Here is a 22,363-nt window from a genome sequence, read left to right as displayed (position 1 = left end):
TAATAAAGGCAATAATAGTTAGTCCTAAATTCTAAAGTTAAATGATAAAATAATGGGTATATTATGGATATTATTTCATAGCATATAATGTCCATTTAAATTTTTAAAATGTGTCTGAGGCTTAAAATTTTATATTGTGATTAATACAGATTACAAAGCATATAAATTATATTTGATCTGAGAATAATTAACACTTGAGAATGTGGCATCTTTAATTGAAGAAAATCTAATTTAAAGATTTACTTTGCAAACATGTAAGGTATATGCGACCTTAATGAAGAGAAATTAGCTAAATAAAGACATTAGCAGGTGCAGTTGGCTATTCAAGTAGCCCTGCCGTTCCTGTGTAACTCTCCATAGCAAAATACCCAAGAATCGTTAGTTATAATGACATAAAAACAGAGTAAGTGAAAAGCAACATATAGATAGTAAGAGCATCTCTGACCTTCATGTAGCACTGCTTGGAACAGAGAATAAAAGATGTCTTGGAAAGTTTCTTTTCATCTACAAAGTCTCAAAAAGTCTAAAACCTCAGCTTCATTCCTTTTATAAGAAAATACAAGTTATTTTTCCCCTACTAGAAGAATATTTTCAGTTGGGAGCAGGGAAGGGATGACCTAATAAAATATTCAAGAATGATTTGCTTTACTCTAGCTCCTTTAGTCTTGTAGGTATGGAGAATAGAATATTGCTTTAATGTTTCATCCTAGGGTCATATTCACAGGTCAGGGGCCATAGAAAGATAAGTCAGTGATGTATTAACCCAAGGTAGTTGTTTGCTGTGTAGTCACAAGCAAGGGCAAATAATTACAATTCATGAAAGAACGGGGAAGATTAGTGTCTGTAGATGATCTTGGCCCCAAGGGGAGAGGAAAGGGCAGAGGCAAACAAGCAGACCAAGCAAGGTTGGAAACCAGAATTAGGCACAGGGAGGAGAATTCCTGGCAGGATGACAATAAGAAATATTTTATACAAGAAGCTGTGTTTTGTAGCATGACAGCAGTCTACTGGGTTAAGACACAGTGGAGTGCCAAGAGTTATAATCTTGTTTGCTATAGCTGTGTGCATGAGACATTCCTTATCTGGTCAATTTTCCTCTAAGACTATTCTTAGCTGGTATGGACTTGATTCTAGCTCAGCTGTGTTGTATATCAATGCCTTGGTTGTACTCAGTCTGCACATCTAAAGGGACTTCTCAACACGCAGTTCTTACACCTTGCAATCTATTTCCGTTTCAGCCTGGACAATTTCTGACAGTGCAGTCTCACCACATGGTTTGAGAGATGGCTGTAGAAAACAACACTCAACGAAGCTACTCCATCATTCCATGTTTTATATTTGTTGAGGTAAGTGTATTTTTAAAGCTATGAACATGTTGTAATAGCAAATGCCATGATGAGAATATGTATTCTTTTGTGAAATTACTTAATCTTATGATTGGGTCAAACATTGATATCACAAAGAGAATCAATAATTTTAAAAGAATGCTTATTAAATCAGAAACCATAAATAAGGTTTTGAGATTGTGTCTTTAGGACAAAATGCATTTTTATTCTGTTTCTTTTATTTTTCAATGACCCTATATTAGCTATGAAAGCCAAAGCAGCACTTTAATTAAGTTCTCCTTTAAAAATCAATATCCTTTTCCAAAAATCAAATAACACAGGCAGTTTACCAATGGTACTAGTTCATGCTCTTTTGCCTCTGGAGTCTGTGGATGAAAAAAAAATAGAATTGGCCACTTCTATGCATCTTAGAAAGCTTATGTGATGGGATGCTGCTCCATCATGCATCTCTGTGAGTTGCTCCACTGTTTCCCCTGCATCTGCTCTGCTAGTTTCCAGCATCCTTCCCCATAGCCCTTTCTTATATGGAGTATTTGCTGTAGAGGAGACAAAGATGAGGACATCTGGGAAAATAGGCAGTTCTATGTCCAAAAATCTATTCCCCAAGTTATTCGACAATAAAATGTTCATTTGTCAACTTTATTACTGTTCAGTCTTCTTGAGATACGTCACCTAAGGGATTATTTTACCACAAATAAAGACCTTAAATATGAACTGTAAAGAGCTAAAAAGTGCCTGAGCATCCAATCTGGATAGCTGTGTAAATAATCACACCATTCCAAAGGGTAGCTATAGCATCTTTTATGTTTTACATCTTTTGGGTTGACTGGGGGTTATGTGTGTTGATCTATTTATTATCTGTGAAAAGAGACACTCAGGCTAAACTACTACATATCACAACAAATACAGACTTTCAGTAGCTGTGCCGGCTTTTTCCTTTAGTGTTGTTTTGGAGACAGAATTGCCTTTTTTTAGTCTGCATTGTCTTGACTTCACAGCTATTCTTTTGCTTTAGCCTTATGGGTATTGGGATGAGGGACTCACTTACTTAGAAACGTTTTTTACACTCAGCCTATGAATCGTAGTGACTTTTTGAGTTTAAAGCTATTCTGATCTGTGTGTTTTATCTGGAGGCCACCCAGGAGCAGGATAGTATTACCTGGAAGTTTATTCTCTGTTTAATATTTGTGAAACATCTTGCTTGCATTGCAGAATCTTGTGGAATAGGAGAGAAGGTCAAAGCTCAAATAGAATTAATTGAGCTAAAATTCTAGAAGCTTAAACAAGTAACTCATCTCTGTAGCATGCATATATTGCCTTTAACATTGCTATGTAATGTAATGAACAACACCAGTCAGATACTGACAATGCAGTGTATGAATTATTGGTTCTACGTCTTCTTGTTGAATTGCAATGGATGAAGGGGGAACTTTACCTTGCTGCCTATGCAGAAAATGTAAAGAGAATATCGTTTCCTTTTTAAGTGTTCTCTTTTTTGTTATAAAAAATAAGATTTATAGTATTCTACAAGGATGCTGGGGAATAAGTCACCTGTCATCACCTTTATTCTCCCAGCACATTTTTATTTTAGATTTATCCCCCAAACCCAACAGGAACCAAGTCTTAAAGCAAGGGTTAATTTATTGCTGGGAACAGTACTTTTTGAAGCTTCTTTAGCTCTAATGGGAGAATGGTGAGCTTGGCTGGTAAGGCAGAAGCTAGAGAGATAAATTAACCCTTCTGTGGCTCACCTTGAGGCTGCCATCAAGATGATCTGAAAACCCAGGAGAGGAGAAATGCTTCCTTCTTTTTCTTGCTGTGTTGTCATTCTATACAGGAACTCAGATGTATCATAAACATCTCTCCATAATAAGCAGGATGGGAGGAGGATGGAACTGAGTTGAGAAGTAGGAGAAAGAAAACCTCAAGGTGACTCCAGTGGTTCTCACTATTGCACTAACAAACATTGGATCATTCTCCTATTTCTTCCAGGCACTGCAACAAGAGTCTCAGGAAATGTAGCCAAAATTACTAGATTAAAATGTCAATTGCATCAGTGGATATTGGTTTTTAATTAGGAAAGATATTAAACACAAGAAAATAAATTCCCAACCCTACTACCAAGAACAAAACTTACAATTTTTCCATGTCTGCTTCAAATGTTTGCCCCTCCTGCCCCAGGGAAAGTAAAATGTTGCTGGTGTGGCCAAAGTCTTACAACAGAGAATATGATTCAAGTGTACTTTTTATTTTTATACAATATTAATTAAAATATAATTCCCTTTCCCCCCTCTCTCCCTTCCCTCCAACTCTTTCCATATCCCCATTCTCAAATTGATAGCCTTTTCTTCTATGATTATTATTGTTAAGCACACATACACACAAACACACACACACACACACACACACACACACAGAGAGAGAGAGAGAGAGAGAGAGAGAGAGAGAGAGAGAGAGAGAGAACAAACATATAAACACAGCCTGTACAACCTGATGAGTCTGTTTATGTTGTTTGTGTATAGATAGTTTCTGAGAAACACCTGGTATTAGAGCAGCATTACCAGAGGTCCATGATTTCACCTTCTTGCACAACTTTTTAAATTTAAAAACTTTGATAGATGGTTTTACTTTTATTTGTTTATTCACTTTGATCCCAATATCAGTCCCCCCTTTCCTCCAAGTACACCCTCATGCATATCATCTCCCCATTCCTCCTCCTTTGAGAAGGGAGAGAGCCTCCTCTGGGTATCACCCCCCCCATACACTGCTACCCCATTCTGAGCACATCCAGTCACTGCAGGACTAGGCACATCCTCTCCCACTGAGGTCAGACAAGGTGGCCCAGTTAGGAAAATGGATCTACAGGAAGGCAGGCAACAGATTCAGGGACAGTCCCTACTCCAGTTGTTGGGGTATCCACACGAAGATCAAACTGCACATCTTCTACTTATGTGCAGGGGTGTTTGGTATAGCCAGTGCTTGCTCTATGTTTGGTAGTTCTGTCTCTGGGAGTATCTAGCACATTTCTTTATATCCATATGTTTTAATTACAAGGAAGGTTTCCTTTGGCTATTTCATATACCCTTCACTTCAGTTAACCCCACACACACACTTATATCCCTCTTCCCAACTTAGACATTCCATGGCAACGTTCTCCTTTCATATCATGTTTACTGTATCTGCCTCCATTAAGGCATTCTCTATCCCAGTAGACCTCTTCTGGTTTCCTGGCTTCTACAGGTACTACAAGCTAAACACACAAATCTAAATAATGAAGCAATGATCCTGATCAGAGAGACAACATGTGGTGTATATCTTTCTATGCTTGGGTTACTTCAACCTATTTTTTTCTAAATTCCATATTTTCCTGCAAATATCCATATTTCTATTTTTCTTTATATCTTGATAAAGTTCCATTGTTTATATGTACCACATTTTAATTATCCACTCATCAGCTGATGGAAATCTAGACTTCCGTACTGCCTATACAGTCATCCTCCCACCCACAGTGAATAAGAGTTCCTCTTTCCCCGATCCATGCCAGCATCTGATGTCATTTGATTCATTGATAATGCTATTCTGAGTGGGGTGAGATGGGAAACACAAAATAGTTTTAATCTTTAGTTTATCCTTTAGCAGGTTTTTCAGAAGTCATAACTCAATGTTTTTAAGACTCGTTTGAAGCTGGCCTATTGTGATAACTAAGGAATGGCGACTTTACTTGGCACCAAGTTCCCATGGGTAGAACAGTGGTAGCTATTCTGGTCCCCTTTACTCCCTGATAGTACTGTTGCTGCTGCAAACCCCTCCAGCCTTAACTCCTCTCAATAGCTGATCCACTCTTTATTTTCAGTTGATTATAATATTTCTCCCCCTTTCCTAGATGTGCTTCGGTTCCTAACTGTGAATTTCTACTATAATTCATTTTGCATTTTCAATGTGAATGACATATAGATATTTTGTCATGATTAAAATGTGCCCTTGTGGAGGAAGGAGGAGGAGGGCCTCATAAGACTCAAGAACGAAACAAAAATTGCAAGGCTTAGGAAGTTTTTGAGACTTAACAAGGTTCATAAGGTCCCTCCTCAAGATTATAAAGACAGTAAAACAGTTTCTTGGGAGAGGATACTGTCCTGCTAGCTGACATAGATCTTATAGAGAGCTCCAAGGATACAGGTTCCATGAATCCTCACCAATGCCTGAGTGGGCTTTCAGTGATTTAGCTGCCTATGCTTGAAAGTGACACCAATAAAGTCACCGGCTCGCTACGTTAGAATAGAGTAATTTCTTTTATCTGCCATTGATACCCTCTCTGGTACATAGATGTCTGTTCATGCTCCCCAGCAAAAGACACACAACAATGAACACTCAGATAATATTCCATTTTGTTTTCACTGTAACAACTTTCTGATGTATTTTATACCTTTCTACTTCTTTCTGTACTTTTTCTCTTCATTCATCTCATTTCTATTTAATTTCTAATAATTCTCTGTGTTTTTTTTAATATTTCTACTTTATAGTGTTATTTCATAGCTTTTGCCTTTCTTGCTTGTCTTTAATTATACTGTATGCATTTTGTATACTCACAGAATAAGGTGATTAGACATCTTATTTGTTCTGTCTGCTGCCATAGCTCACAGTGGATAGATTCTCTTAGAATTCATGTGGGTATTAGGTTGGGGAGTAATACTTTGGAGGGATTTTTGAATAAATATTACTCTTGCACTTTGGTTTCAACTTCCATCGTCCCAAGATCAGAGCATTCTGTCTCTGTGTTCTTTCTACCCTAGCAGTGCCTTCCTTCTCAGGAGTGAAGAAAGACTTTCCAGGAATACTGGCTTTTACACAGGAGTCGTTCTTCTACAACACAAGTTCTCCTGTCCTATATTGTGGACACTAAGGCCCAAACCCCAATACTGACATCAATCTGTAACCCTTTCTCTACACTCACCTGGCCCCACTATGAATTACCACCCAGACTTTCTAGTACCTTTTTTGCTTCAGTTTAACCTATAAATTCAACAGAAAGACAGGTAAAGAAAGGAAGGGTGGAGGAAAGAAAGTAGGGAAGGAGGGAAGGAAGAAGGGAGAGAGAGAGGAAAGGGAGAGAATGAAAGTTAATTGTAGGTATTTTTTACTAGATTTTTATCCATTACCTTTATTCTATCAGTTTGTTAATTCAACAAAATTTTCAATATCTACAACTTCCCTGAGTCATTATGTGATTGCCTTTTCTGAATGTTTGCATGTAACTAAGCTTGTTCTGTAACTCAGATCTTAGAAAACTCCTTGTATTTTTAAATTAATTTTTATTGGGTATTTTATTTACATTTCAGGTGTTATCCTCTTTTCCCATTCCCCTCCATCCAGGAACCCCCTACCATATACCCCCTCCTCCTGCTTCTGTGAGGATGTGTCCCCACCTGCTCACCCACTCCCACATTTCTGCCCTCTAATTTCCCCACACTGGAGCATCCAGCCTTCACAGGACCAAGGGCTTCCTCTCCCACCTACAAAACTTCTAGTAAAGGCAGGATTTCATAGCCTTGCTGAAATGAATGTGTGATACAGGGTGAGGATGAGAGACACCTGCTGCCCATTGTTGAATTCTCACAGGCATTTTCTTGGTTACTTCTATGATCACAGACTGGGTATGTTTGGTCTATTCTGGCAGTTGAGGAGAATAGATGTGAACCAACATCCATAATTCAAATTTCCTGGAAAAGCAGGAACTTGCTCTTGACTTACTTGGAATAAAGTGGTAATGAGCTGCCTGATGATGCACTGAGCAGCACAAATGGTCTCGTGGCGGTAACAGGTCAGAAGTAGCATTAGCCTGGGCAGTTCTGGAACTGTACAAAAATGAGAGGGGACAGTGCTTATAGATTGCAAGAGCACACGTACAAAATAATGACCAGACCAAAGGGAAAGGCAGATCATTGGGAGGAAAGCAGATAGGTTAAGATGCATAATGTAAAAGGGACAAGCACGGCATTCTGGACCCCAAGGCTTGGAATGCTGGGCATGCAGAATGAATTCTTTGTCATCTCCCAGCACCAGCAAGTTTAGTCTCTGACCAGAGGTTCTGACAGTCAAATCTTAGCATGTGGATAATGATCTGAGGGTCTAGAATGTAAAGGTTTTAGCACAAACAAAGAAAACCCCATATGATATTTCTGAACAATAGACTTTAGCTTTGCACTGATCTAATTGCAGTAGAATAAGCACAAAGTAGCAAGTGCTGGGCTAGACAGAAACTAGAGAAGTCAGATGGAATAGGAGAACAAATTTATTTTAACAGGAGACATAACTCCGCCTTGTTTGTGTACTATAGTCAGTAATATTTGGGGGAATGAAGACACAGGATTTAGAGTATAACAGTTAAAGGAAATTTAAGATAGGTGCAAAGGACTCTGGAGTCTTTCTGTGTTCTAAATCCTTCACCTCTGTGTTCTTTTGTATACTCCCTCATTTCTGCATCCTGCTATCTTTATCTTGCTTTTTCTTAATCTATTATTTCAGCAACACATTTCATGCTTGAGAATCTATAGACAGAGCATTGCCCTAAGGAGAGACCCTCGAATTGGTGTCTCAGGAGTCTGAACAAAAACAATGTGTGTTGTTTGTGGTATACCATCTTGCAAAAAAATTGACATATTTTCCATTTTTTATGCTTAACAGTAACTGTCCATTTTGGATAGATTTCTCCACATACAAATAGATTTCTCTAAGGCCAATTTTATTGTATTCTCTGTAAAATGGTGACTAAACTGCACCATCAAATCTTTTCCAAATGTATTTGTGCTAATACCAACTCTATATGGAGCTTCCTCAGAAGATGAGACTTGGGGCTAGAGACCTTTACATGATGTACGCAGCCAAGGCTTGACATATATGCATGAGGCAGGGTTTGTTTCCCCCATTTTGGTGGTTGACTGTACTTGCAAGTTTTATTGCCTATGTTTGATAATTTATTCCTCTCAGATTGAGCATATCAGATGATAATGATAAATCACACCCTGGAGATAAATAAATAATACAACATTTGCTAAGAACTTGATTTTGATTTCCTTAGGGTGAAAGGGAAGTAACTGCATGTCACTTTTTGGACATTGAGTGCCATTAGTGTATCTTAAATGCCTTTGCTTTGGGATGAAGGATGTCTGTGTACTTGCCTTTCTAGCCTGAACTTGCAGCTTCTTAGATTAAGTTATTTTAACTATTTGTAAATGAGGATCACATTTCGACTCTTTCAGATTTTTATACCTAATTCATATTGAAAATTTTGTCTCCAGTTTTTAGTATAATTAAGTAATAAATAAATAAATAAATAAATAAATAAATAAATAAATAAACTGGTTCCTGTTTATAGGAAAAATATCAGAATCTTATTCTTTTCTACAATGTAATGAAAAATATGAGTTGTTATGACGCTTTCTGAACTCAAGTCCTGGCTCTATTGTTGGTTGCTGATGTGAAGTTGAGTTTTTCCTTTAAAATTTCAATTATTTTGTTAAATAGAAAGAAGTGGGAGCTTTTGAAAAATTAATGAAGTGAGACACCCAAGCATTCTTGCTGAGTAACACATGCCTGACAAGAGTCATTTTAAAGTAACAGTTTTGACACAAAGATGAAAGTAAGCCAATTATACACTTGTGTCTGTGAGCAGAACACACACACACACACAACTGACAGAAGAGACAGCCTCTGGGTAGTTTAATCACCTTATATATGAACTTTGGGGGCTTATATGATTTTAGGAAAAAACCTCAAGGATTTACTAGATAGCAGAACAACAGAATTATATGGCTTTTACATTACAATGATAAATATTAATGATAAAATTTTTGCTTGTACTTTACTTTGCAAACATCACTTGATGGTGTTTTCAGTGCAGTCAATACTCAGTTGTTCATTTTGGTAAGTATCAAGGTTCCCAAGCTAATTTTAAAGGCAGGATGCCATGCTTGTTTTTGGATCTTCTGAGTGAGTGAGACTCTTTGCTCCTTGGAGATGAGTTTCTAGAAGCAGAATGGGGTCCGGGTCCGGGTTAAAACAAGTTCTCACCAAGTAAGAGAAGGGAGGATGAGCAAGATGATCTTGTCCTAAACGCCGAGGGTCCAGAAGTAGAGGAAACCAACTGGGAGTGAGTCCATTAATTTGATCAAAGATGTGGGGTTGGAAATCTGATTTTTACATCCCCAAGCTGCCTTCTCCTCCTGATTGCCTCAATGGCTAGTTTTCCTTCCTGCAACTTTTGGGGAAAGTGCATGTTTCTATGAAGTAAAATGAACAAACAAACAAACAAACAAACAAACAAAAACCTCTCAACCTCAGAATTAAGGAAGAGGAGACTGGGAAAGGGGTGAGCAGAGAGTGTCTGCTCTTGTGAACATGTTAATAAGATGAATTAATAATACTGAAATCTCATCTTTTCAGAGATCTCAGACCCTTCCCATCCACATATACTGATATTTTATCATCAAATACACCATATTTGAAAATCTGATACTCTTTAAAGCTGTATGTTTAAAAGATCAGTAGAACAACATTGATCATATGTAACAGAAATTCATCTTTCATATTTTAACTTCCAAATGAAAAATCTGAAGTACAAAAAAGCAATTGACTTGCCCAAGGCAATACACCTAACAAAATTAAATTGGAAATTTTATAATGTAAATTAAGATATTCTTTTCTTTGACTGTGTGTGTGACTTCAACTAGATTTCATATAGTAAAAAAGTAATCACTAAATATAAATCACTTTATAATTTAGCTGTATATAATTTGAGCATTTTGACATTATTTGGCCTTGTATTTTTCTTACAGGATTCCATCTCCCTCTTTGTTCACTACCAAGCTAAGTTTGGTGACTACAGTTTTGTAACATGTAAATATTTTGTACATATGTATTAGTGTACATTGTGCCTTAATATGTCAAAATACTGAAAGCAATTATAGTTGCACTGTCATGGCATCTAAAGAATATAGTTCACATGGTTATATCTATATAAAAGATTAGGCAATATACACAAATCACCCCAAGTTATTGATTCTTACTCTGTGTGCCACTGTAACTCACTGTACCTAAATGTTGGTGGATTGACTAACCTATGGGCTGTTTTCTTTTACTGTAGGCCCCATATGTTGATAGGAATTGTCTGTTTCTCTTATTCTCTTTGGGGCCAAATCCTTTGGAGCCTTCATCCCAGAGTGGTTCCTTTATTATTTTTGTAAGAGGAAACAATCTTGCAGACTCACAAAGCTTATCTTTAACACTCATATTTCAGGTATGTCATTACCACTAGCATTTCATTAGCCAGAGCCACAAACATATGGCCATTTCCCTCTTCTAAGGGAGTGTAGAATTACATGCAACATAGAAACAAATGGGGAAATAAAGTCTTTTCCAGCCTAAGTAGTCTATCACTAAGTGTTCTCATGAATTCTTTTTCCAACAAAAATTAAATGCTGCATCATTTAGATGTCACAGATTTACTTAGCCATATTCCAGTTAATAAGACATTGGAAAATGTTTACAGAGATTTTTTTTTTAATTTATTTTTCTTTATGGTTTTTCGAGACAGGGTTTCTCTGTGTAGCCCTGGCTGTCCTGGAACTCACTCTGTAGACCAGGCTGGCCTCGAACTCAGAAATCCGCCTTCCTCTACCTCCCAAGCACTGGGATTAAAGGCATGCGCCACCACTGCCCGGCCAGAGATTTTATTTATTAAATGATTTATGTAGGAAGACCCTTTGACCCTCAAGCAGAAACAAGTTTCCATGAAGTAGTAGATTGGAGATGTGATTCTAGCTTGGACTGGATTAGGAGAAGATTAACACACCCTTCAGATTCTCAGCCTCTCTCAGCTCAGAGAGAGCTGTCTGAGCATGAACCATATAGAACCAAGCAGTTTCCTTATATATCAACTAGATCTCTGAGACCATACAAATAGGAGCTAGAAATATTCCCTTTTTAAAGGGGGCGGTTAAAGTATCAGTTTATGGACAAAGAAGATTGGCAATATGTTAGAAATCCCACAGTATGTAAGTCTACCTTTGAGCTATAATCATAAATGAACAGACTTTGCTACATGGTGATTTGTTATTTTATCATAAAGTAGTTTGTGATGCTGAAAAATAAAAGTTCTGATATTAAAATATAGGCAGTGTATTTGAAGATGCTTGTTCATCATATAGTGGAACTGTATAAATCCATTAAAACCATATTGTGATCCCATGAGGAATGAATAAGATTAGCTAGTTCAGTGAACAGGGAGGGGAATGAATTCAGAATGGTTGTGATCTGAGTTTCCCAGGCTTTGCCAGCCTGTGAGCATGAATGGCAGACCCCATGGTATCAACATGACCCAACATGCCACTGACAGTTGCTGGCATCTGGACTACTAACACAGGATTCTAACAGCCCCACAGGTGTTCCTGGAATTTCTATCTACACTCATGAAGGAGTCTCCTTTATCTTTGTTTGTTTGTTTGTTTGTTTGTTTACTGTTTGGTTGGTTGGTTGGTTGGTTGGTTGGTTGGTTTTGAGAGGTGGCCTTTCTCTATCTCCTTAGCTGCCATAGAACTCCCTAAATAGACCAGGCTGGCCTCAAACTCACAGAGACCAACCTGCCTCTGCATCTTGAGTGCTGGTATAAAGGATCACACCCAGCCTGGGGCATTGTACCTTAAACTTCTGCATATAAACATCCTTTCCCATAGGACTGAGGCATAAAACCATGTACTTGTTAGAGGACCATGACTGAAAGGTAGACAACCCTTGTCTCTCTCCTCATGTTCAATGTTGTCATGTGGATTTACTCACAGAAACCGATTTTTGTGGACCATAATCCTTATTAACGTCTCAGCCATCCTATGCCCATTAGATTGGTGGCACTAAACACGCTGTAGTACCAAATATCTTAGCCAAGTAATCTTTCATGCAGATGGAGCAGCACAGCCTTAAAACTTGATGCCATTTTGGAAATATGTATGTGCACTTTTAAGAGAATCAGTGCACAAAGGCTATTGTTTTCCTCTGAGTTGGGATTAAAAGTACATTTTTTTCATGAATGTGTATTATGCTTATTGTCATAAAAATTAACTACGTTTTGAGATTATGTTGCTATGGATGTGTTCCCAATGAAATTCTCTATATAAAGAAGCTAGTTATGTTTACTAAAATTTGAATATTTGAAATATTTACTAACCTCACCAAGTCTCATAGTGTTTCTCATGGAAGAACTGATAGAAGCAATAGGGGGAATTGTTCTTTCTAACATGGGATTTTTTTTTTTTTTTTTTACAATATATTCTATGTGGTCTTCACCAATGCCAAGCCTTCGGGGTGGTGGGATATTATAAATAATTATAATCATGCTTCCTTTGTTGGTTTTCTTTAAGAAAGTGTATTTGAGTATTTTAATTTCTTCCTTGATTATAGGTTAATATGTTAAATTGTTCATTATGTAAAATAAGCAATTGTTCCTATTTTCAGTTTTAGAACTGTATTTCCTCCACACATGTGTAATTATCATTTTCTTCCCAACTGGCAGTTCTGGCTGGGATACCTACCATGATCCTCAGACTCTGGTGCATACTAAGTACAGTATCAGAAACATTCTTTTCTAGAGTTAATGATAGAAGCATAAGCTTATCATTCTAAACAACTTACTGATTCAAATAATTTTTAGGTAAGTTAAATTCAGAGATTAAGTAACTTGTACAATATCACACAACTAAGTGCAAACTAGGTTTACTACCAAATTCGTGACTCTTGATCCCCGCCATAATCATTGGCTACTTACCTAGTAGCTGAATTTCAAAAGCAGAACTATAAAGATCATTTCAATTTTCTGAAGGAACAAAGATGACAAACAAGGAAGAGAGGTTAGATATAGAAGGTTAGACCAGAGAGTAAGGGTGGGGAATATGTTCATCATATAATATATACCTATATAAAAGTTTTTAAATTTTTATTTTAAAATATATATAGCAAAACCAGTTATATAAACTAATTATATAAAATGTTATATTTTTTTTTCTGTATTTAAAATCATGTGAAAAGGAACACTCGCAAGCAGGAAGAACTAAATAAAGTCATTTGGGGTTTGTATATTTATAGAAACAGTGTATGTAGTAGGTGTGAACAGTGCCCCTTCCTGTTTTCATAGCCCCACACTAAGGATGCTTACATTGTCTGAAACCATAATGCAGGATGAGTCTTTATCCTAAGGCTGGTCTGCTTGTAAAACCATATTAAGCCTAGGAGTTGAGTGAATGGTTTGGGGCTGAGGCCTTTGCACTCTTTACCAAAGAAGAAAGCATGGTGGTAGGCAAGCTCCTTGATGAGACATTGTAAATGGGGATCTGCTACAATTTCTCACAAGGTACCAAGCAAGACAGAATGGCAACTGCTCATAGTAATAATCATTGATAATAATCATTGTCAACCTCATTAGCTCTTCTCCCTCCCATGCCTCTGTCTCAAAACTCACTCACTTCAGGAGCCATCTGAGAGAGAGAGAGAGAGAGAGAGAGAGAGAGAGAGAGAGAGAGAGAGAGAGAGAGAGAGAGAGAGAGAGAGGAGAGAGAGAGAGAGAGAGAGAGAGAGAGAGAGAGAGAGAGAAAACATAGCTGGAGTTGGACAAAATCGCAACTGAATTAATGAGGTCTGGAGAATGGAGGATAAAAGGAAATTTAGGATATGTGATTAAGGTAATTCTGTTAAATTTAAGATCCTTGTGATCCAGAGTGCTTTACAGCTTTCTTAAAACTGAGTCAGTTTAAGTAGATATTTCTCATAAGTGTTCTCATTTCTGTGTGTTTACTTACCTTTCTATGAAACCTAATGTGTACAACATTCTTTCCAACCAATGCATCCCAGTGCCTTAACATTAAAGTCTGTAATTCTCCTTAAGAAGATCTTCAGATCTCCTGGGAATATATATTGTATACACTGCATCTAATTTAGGTAACTCGGAAATGGATCAATTTTCTTTGATAGTAGACAAAAGAACGTTGGGACCAAAAAACCCCACATTCTTAATGGCTTGTTTTCCTTCAAACCACATAATATTTGACCTAATATCTTGGTCCATTGGTGCTACTGTAACAGAGTATACTGAGTAATTGATAAAGAACATGAATTTATTGTCTTACAGCTATGAAAACTAGAAAGTCTGAGATCAAAGCCCTAGCAAGTTCAATGTCTAGGAGAGCAGCTCTGGCTGCTTCCAAATGATGTCTTGTGGTTGTGTCCTCTGGAGAAAGGTGTGTTGTTACAATGCACAACCTTATCCATTGATGAGAAAGGCACTGTCATGGTCTCATTTCTCAATGCTATGAAATTGGCCATTACGTCTTAACACCTGAATGGTATTGTGTGACTCTTCTTGGGGAGACACAAACAAACATCACTTAATCCAATACTGTACCCTGACAACAGCCCAAAAAAGTGATTTCACCTAAATATAGCTTGGTGAGTTTATGGTGTTACTTATAGCTTCCTGAGACTTGGAAGCCTTCATTTTCTTGCCAGGAGAGAATGTTTAAGGGTCAAGAACTACCAAAACAAACAAACAAACAAACAAACAAAAAACTTGGTACCCTTTATTATGAAATTGTAAATTCTTCTCAGGAAACATTTTTTCAGTCTTTTCTTCATTGCTGTGTAAGACAAATCACCTTGGAACTGAAATATTTTTGTGCTTAACATTCATCCCTGAAGGAAGACAGCATGGTATCTAAGGGCCATGTTTGGTTTTAAGGTCTGGCTGAATAGCTCTGTGACCATCAGGAGGTCTCAGTTTTCTTACCCATAGAAGAGTAATAAAATGTGTTTTTTCTGGGTTGTCCTGAGGATTAATGATGCTCAGTTTATATCCAGTGGAGTGTCATTCACCATTGGCTCATAGCCAGTCTAACTGGAAGCACAGGATGTGAAGACCCTGCATTTATCAGCTCAGCAAAGCCCCGGAGATATCTGATCACACAGTTCACTTCAGCTTACTCTTTCATGTCACTCACTCCCAGTCATCCAGCTTGGTCCATGGAAGCATTGCTTAAAGGATTCTGTGTAGTCACTAACTGATGCCTGTAAATATATGACTGACTTTGGCCTGGCCACTAGCTCAAGCAAAAACTGGCTGATTTATTGACCAAACGCCACACACAGAATTTACCTGTATGATTTGTTCACAGTCTCCAGAAACTACTCTATTTTGACAGAACTAAATGTAAACATGGGTAATTCTGACATATTCCACAATCAAAAGATACAAAACAGCCAATTAATCTTATCCAACAAGTTTGGAGATTGTGTGTGGACTCTTCCAAACAAATCCAAGTTGTCTAAAATTTTTAGACACTTAAAAAATTTTAGAACATTGGGCTGATCATTCAAGTCTGTATTCTATAAATAGTAACAAATTCTATGGAATAATCCCAAAGGGAAGAAGTGCATAAGTTCTTTCTCTAACATATATAATGTATAGAATCTATATAATGCTGTGATATATCATCATCATCTACCTCTAAAATAACAATTCACATGTAAGGAATTCACCTGGGTGGTAATCCCAGAAACATACACCAAGCAAGAAAATGGAAAAGGGATGAGCTTAACCTAGGGTGTGTTAAAAGCAGATTCTTATTATAGACAACTGGGAATTACTATACACTGGAGATTTCTAGAAGGCCGGAAATACGAGTTATCTCAACTGAATGGCTGGGAAACCGGAGTGTTTCTGTAAGGTTCGGTATTATTTCAGCTTTACTCCCAAGACATTGATTCATAGCTACTTTGGTCCTCCCTGCGAGCAGTCTGTGTACTACTTGAGCCCTGAAAAGCCTTAGGCAGTCATTCTCATAAAAACAGCCAGTGCCAAATAACTATGGCAGAGAACTAACCACCTCTCTGATGCTGTGCAATAAGCTTACTGTACAGAATTGAATGGAACTTGCCAAGAGCTAGAAGAAATGTCAAATGGCCCTGAGACTACGAATCACTGATTTTCCCACTTACCTCCTACAGATACAAGTTTTAAACAGCAGCAGCTCTGTCAGTGCCAAATAATGTGAGGGCACTACCACCACTAAAGGCTTTGCAAGGCAGTTTTTTTTTTTCTTGTAGCACAGTAGAGCTGTGTCTTTCATTCCCACTCTGGGTTACAGAGTAAAGCAAAGTGCTTTTCTTTTTCCTTCCTTTTACAAACTGCATGTGATCCAGCAGAGATTCTAAGGCAGTGGTTCTCAACCCATGCATTGCGACCCCTTTGAGGGTCCAATGACCCTTTCTCACAGGGGTCATAGGAGACCATCAGAAAACACAGATGTTTGCATTATGATTCATGACAGTAGCAAAATTACAGTTATGAAGTAGGAATGAAATAATTTTATGGTTGGGGAGTCACCACAATGTGAGGAACTGTATTAAGGGGCCATGGCATTTGGAAGGTTGAGAGCCACTGTTAGATGAGAGAATATTTTTTTCTTTAAAAATGGTGCTGATTGGGAAATCAGGAGGCATAGGTTTTCGTCATCGTTCCAGTATGAAGTTAAGGCTTTGAAAAAATTACTTCAGCCCTTCTAGATTTCATTTGGCTCGTCTTTAAATTTAAACATCAAGGGAAAAAATTTCATCAAACACAATAGCCTACAAAATAAGGCAGTGAAATTTATATTCTATGGCTCAAGTAAAACTTAGAAGAAAAATTCAGACCTGCATATGTGGGCAATATGCATATCTATTTTTGTAATATGTATGTTCATATGTATCTTTTCTGCAGTCATTTCTACTCCAAAAATAAGGGAAATCACAGCATTGAGAATATATGTGTTTCAAATTTTTTTCTGATAACAATGCTACTTATAAACCAGAATGTATTTCCCATGTTAGGATAAGACCATAGAAAGAGAATTGGGAAAGAAAGCTATATGTTTGTTTTGACTTATGATTGGCATGAATAGTAGTATATAAAAATGAATATAACTTGAAACTTGGTCCAAAAATAACCTTGACTTGATTCCCTTAGTGATACATTTCTTTTAACTTCCTTTTTGTCTTCAGAAGTGCAGTCAGATTATACTAGAAAAAAATTATTTCCTACCTCCTAGTATTAAGAAAGTTTGCAGTTCGCAAGTTTAGCCTGTGCTGCTCTTTTTATCAAATAAATGTCCTTTTTTATACTGTTTGTTCTATGTTGTAATATGGTCTGCTAGGGACACAACTCTTGTCTTTTCATGGAATTTATACCACACTATAAATAGAAATTTACATATTTCTAAGAAAGGATGATATCACACTGGAGACAATGCCAAAGGGAAGGAGTGTTCCCATTTCCTTCAAGCATCTTCCATTCCACTCATCCAGGCTGTTGACCTCCCTCCCTGAGTTTTTTCAGGGGTGCCTCTGCTTGGTTCATGTTCTGATGAAGATATTATTGACTCTGAATTTAAGTTCCAACCAGGTTTATGGTCACACTACAGCTATAGTCCCTATGCACTGAGAAGGCAGAGTCACAGGTTAGCCTTTCAGTCAGGCCTTGGCAATTGTGGCTACCTATACACCTCCTTAGTGAACAGCCCCACCCCCAAAGAGTTGGAGATCTGGAAGTATTCAGTGTCTACGCTCCTGTAGTAAACCAAGGTTTTCTTAAATACTGAGACTACAGAAGACTTTCAAGTCAAATTCATCTTTGAAACATTCTAATACCTGCGAACATCTTCATAGAGGAGACTGTGTTCACTTCAGTCCATTCAAATGCACCAAACTTAAAGTGGGCAATTAGTGCCCAACTTGACCAAGGTCTCTGAAGATGAGATTATACATTTTAGAAAGAAAGTGTGTGAAGTGTGTGTGTGTGTGTGTGTGTGTGTGTGAAGTGTGTGTGCGCGCATGTGTGTGTTACTGACAAGAAGTGTTTTAACAAGTTCAAAGATGATTTTGTAATCATTAGTGTACAACTCCCCATAGTTGTGAATTCTTGTTGTAACAAAAGTAGAGTTCTTAAAGTTTGTGATATTTATATGAATGTTGTACAGGGAGAGTTCCCAATCCAGTTTGTGGTTTTGTTTCTCTTATTGACTGGTATTGTATAATATTTCCCCCAGATATGAGTAGGAATGGAAGTTCTTACTAACTTTGCTGCTGAATGTCCTCTAGAAAATTTAGAGACAGGAACAGAAAATGGTGTCTAGAATGTTCCAGAACAGTGGTTTTTACTCCTAAGTCTTCAAAATATAATTTATACTAGACTATATATATATATATATATATATATATATATATATATATATATATAAACCTAGTTTCATATATATATATATATATGAAACTAGGTTTATTTTTAAATATTCTAATCAAAAATCAATATATCCTAATTATTCTTTTTGTGCTTTATTAATTTGGAGGCAAGGGAAGGTAAGACAGCTTGAAGCCCAAGTTGGCCTTAAAGTCACTATGCAGCTAAAGTAGCCTTTGATCTCTTGTTCCTCCTTTCTCTACCTGTAAAGTGCTAGAATAACAAGTGAGCTTGTGGGTGGGGGGATACGTTTCCCACATACTAAGAGCCCAGAGCAGTACTTTTAAAACTGTAGTATGCATGAGAATCAGCAGAAGGTATTAGAATGTGGATAGCAGACTGCCCTCTGCAAAGACAAGTCATGGAAAGTAGTTGATTAAAAGTCTACAGTTTAAATTGCCTGTCTGATGTGAAGTGTAGTTGACAAGTGCATCTGATTTTGAAGAAAAAATATTTTAGAGATGTTTATATGATAAATGCTTTTGAAAAAAAATGACCAAAAAGGGAACTTGATACAAATATTAAGGGCTTTAAAGAATAGGTAAGTAAGATAAGCAACATTTTAACATCTGTAGAATGAGAGGAAAACACAAGTCACATGAGATATTTATCTGAATGTCATTGTTATTTGGGAACATTTATGCATTAAAATATTTTGCTTCATCTTTTTTTTTTAACATTTACTAAGTTCACATCAACAGTCCCCTTTGGACATGATAAATGTCAAGTCATGAACAGGCCTGTGACCTTAAAAATGTTTAACCAAATATTCTACTAAACCAACATGTATTAAATACATATTTATTGAAAAATTTCTGGTGTGAGGCTTTATGCCAGACATGGGTATGGTATGGTGTCACATTTGAACTCTTCCATCAGTGATATTTGAATGTCCTCAATGTGTAGGCTTCTATAAAATATCAACTCGGATAAAAGTGATTTTTTAAAGGAAAGATGTGCATTGTCTTCTCAGAGAGGATATCAATCAATAGTTAGAAAAGGGAAGACAGTCATGGAGAGGAGGTGTACCTAAAATCTAACACATTTCTCTGGGAATTCTGACAGGTGAATACTAACATCTTAGTAACTTACGATTTACAGGAGTGAAACTATTCCTCAAAGGTGATGGTATTTACTCCCTTCAAGCTCCAGTGGAGATCATGAAGGAGATCTCTAGGGGTCTCAGAGCAATAACAGTTTAATGTTTGGGGTGATCAGGCAGAAATGTAGCCCTCTGTCCTACCCAATAAAGCTCTGTGAAATTTAAAAAAAAAAGGGGGGGGGAATGGTATTTAAAGGGGCCTAAAACCTACTAACACATGATTTCTGAGTCTGACTTCCTTCCTTCCTCCCTCCCTCCCTCCCTCCCTCCCTACCTCCCTCCCTCCCTCCTTTCCTCCCTCCCTCCCTCCCTTCTTTCCTCCCTTCCTTCCCTTCCATCTTCCACCACCCCTACCTTCCAAACTCCAGTATTGAAAAAGATTGAATGCAGGACTTAAGGCAATAGCTTTGCTACTGAGGTCCATTTCCAGCTCCTGAAGATAGGAACGAATGGAATGTTTCAGTGGTTGCACAGTACCAGGTACACACACTATGTGTATGATCTCAGGAGCCATGCCCCCAGCCTGCTGATTAACTTTCTAGAAATTCACTTTTTAAAATATAGTCCACTGTGTCAACTGACTCTCAAGATGTACATCTGAAGAAGTGAGGTAAGATGCCAGAAGTCCCGAAGAAGCTTCTGAGACCCCATGTGTTCTGCTCTCCAGTCTGGGCTTTCTCCTGGAGCTTGAGCTCTCTGCTCAGTTATTTTCTTGTGTCTTTGTGTCATAAGCATACTGTACAGGTTGTTTTGCCCATGAACACTGCTTCACATTTTAGCCAGTGTTGAGCAATCTTTCTGTGGACATGATAACCTCTTTTAAACATTATGGCTATTCTTTAATCTTCAGACTCCTCACTTTCATTTGTTCCAAGTGGGTAAGTACCTCTCTACTAAAAAATTTCCTTAGCCTCCTTAAATGTATGTTATTAGTTCAGATTTGTTTTGCTAAATCACCAAATATAACATCCTCAGGGTAGAATAAATTAATCCATTTGTAAAGGTAACTCCACTAAGATTTTTTTCCATACTACTCAAAGAGAGATGAGAGAGAGAGAGAGAGAGAGAGAGAGAGAGAGAGAGAGAGAGAGAGAGAGAGATTGGAAACTAGTGGAGCATGTAGAGAGGTTCTCTAAATGTCGACACAAGTTCTAATTGGTTGAATTGGTGCCCTTCACATTAACAAAGTTGGAACATCCTTTAAAGGTTAAGTCCAGATTTAAAGGTTTAAAGGTTTAGTCCAGATATCTTCCCTAGTGTGTGTGTGTGTGTGTGTGTGTGTGTGTGTGTGTGTGTGTGTGTGTATGCACGTGCACCCATGTCCTTTTAAGTGTTCATGTATATGGGTGCATGTGTGTATTAGGAGGTGAATGACTGTGTTGCAAATATACATGTAGAAGCCAGAGAGACAACTATCTTTTTTTTTTTTTTTTTGAGATAGAGGAGATAGGGCTGGCTGGCTAGCCAGTCCCATAGGTCTGCCTATTTCTATCTGCCCCATCCTGGGATTATAAATGTGCAATATCACTCCTAGGGTTTTTAAAAAATGTAGATCCTGAGAATTCAACTTGATCCCTCATGGTTATGTAGCAAGTCCTTTGCAGACTGAGCTATTGTCCAGCCTGTATCTCCCCTTAAACAATTTCCTTCCCACTGCCTGTACATCAAAAGATAGAGTCAACACTTTTACCCAGAGCAGCTGCTTGGTCCAGACCATGGAAATGCACATGACATAAAGCGTGATAGATATTTTGTGGTTGACAATGCAGTTGTCTTCGTAGTCAGAGTATTTAATTTCCACATTAAATGAATATAAAGAGTAAAGGATTGGGCCATTCTAGTTATATGTAATTTTTGGTGAGTTAGTCATTCCAAAGAATTATTGCAAGCATGAATAATTTATCCATTGAGAAATCTTAAAAATAGCATCTTTGCTGTCACCCCAGGATATACCCTTGCTCATCTAATCGTTTCTCTGTCTTTAAGAGTAATGGTGATTCCTGCAGACACTTTCATTGTACAGTGATTGTTAATTGAGAACTTTGTCTAGGTGCAATGGTGCCTGAGATGTAAATAATGAGCAATACATCTGAGGAGTATAGGGATTACTTTTATAACTGCCTTGGTTAGTTGGCCAATCAGTCAGGTTGCTTCGTTTGTAGCAGGGTTTTGATAGAAAGTCCTCATTGCCCTGGTACTCTCTATGTAGACAAGAATGGCCTGAGAGTTGTAGTGATTGTCCTGCTGTTATCTCTCAAGTTCTGGGATGATAGGCATGCACCCTGCTCATCTTTACATTTCCGTAAAATCTAGAATTATTCTTAGTATTATAATGACAAAAATTTTATACATTGGTCATAACAATTGCTTTAAATTAGGATCATCACACTTTCTGATACCACACACAATGGTTAATATTTCAGTCGAATATACAGTGGTATTCCATCACGAATAAAAATATTTCTGTGCTAAGGCAGTGATATATAATTTGCACACCTCTTACAGGAAGTAACACAATCTCAGCTGCCGCTTCCAAGCACTATGGGGATCATTCAATAGAAGAATGTACATATGCTGCTTCTATCATCTCAGAAACAATATGGCAGC

At 37.5% G+C, this 22,363-nt stretch overlaps 1 protein-coding gene across 4 annotated transcripts in view; it reads left to right on the top strand.

Moving 5' to 3' along the window:
- The window catches only part of Plppr1 (phospholipid phosphatase related 1), a 247,265-nt gene that overhangs the window by 132,236 nt on the left and 92,666 nt on the right, over positions 1–22,363 (top strand). For 3 of the 4 annotated variants that reach the window (XM_034502782.2, XM_076934990.1, XM_076934991.1), the window contains one exon: positions 1,239–1,346. In XM_034502782.2, the coding sequence (XP_034358673.1) occupies positions 1,284–1,346 (63 nt within the window). In that variant the 5' untranslated portion in view covers positions 1,239–1,283. Of the gene's footprint in view, positions 1–807; positions 906–1,238; positions 1,347–22,363 lie in introns of those variants that run through there. The other variant, XM_076934989.1, reaches the window with a different exon arrangement.

The sequence above is a fragment of the Arvicanthis niloticus genome, chromosome 5, assembly GCF_011762505.2.
Source record: "Arvicanthis niloticus isolate mArvNil1 chromosome 5, mArvNil1.pat.X, whole genome shotgun sequence".
NCBI classification, from domain to species: domain Eukaryota; kingdom Metazoa; phylum Chordata; class Mammalia; order Rodentia; family Muridae; genus Arvicanthis; species Arvicanthis niloticus.
The sequence above is the reverse complement of the archived record's forward strand: the minus strand, read 5'-3'. Positions and strand labels throughout refer to the sequence as shown.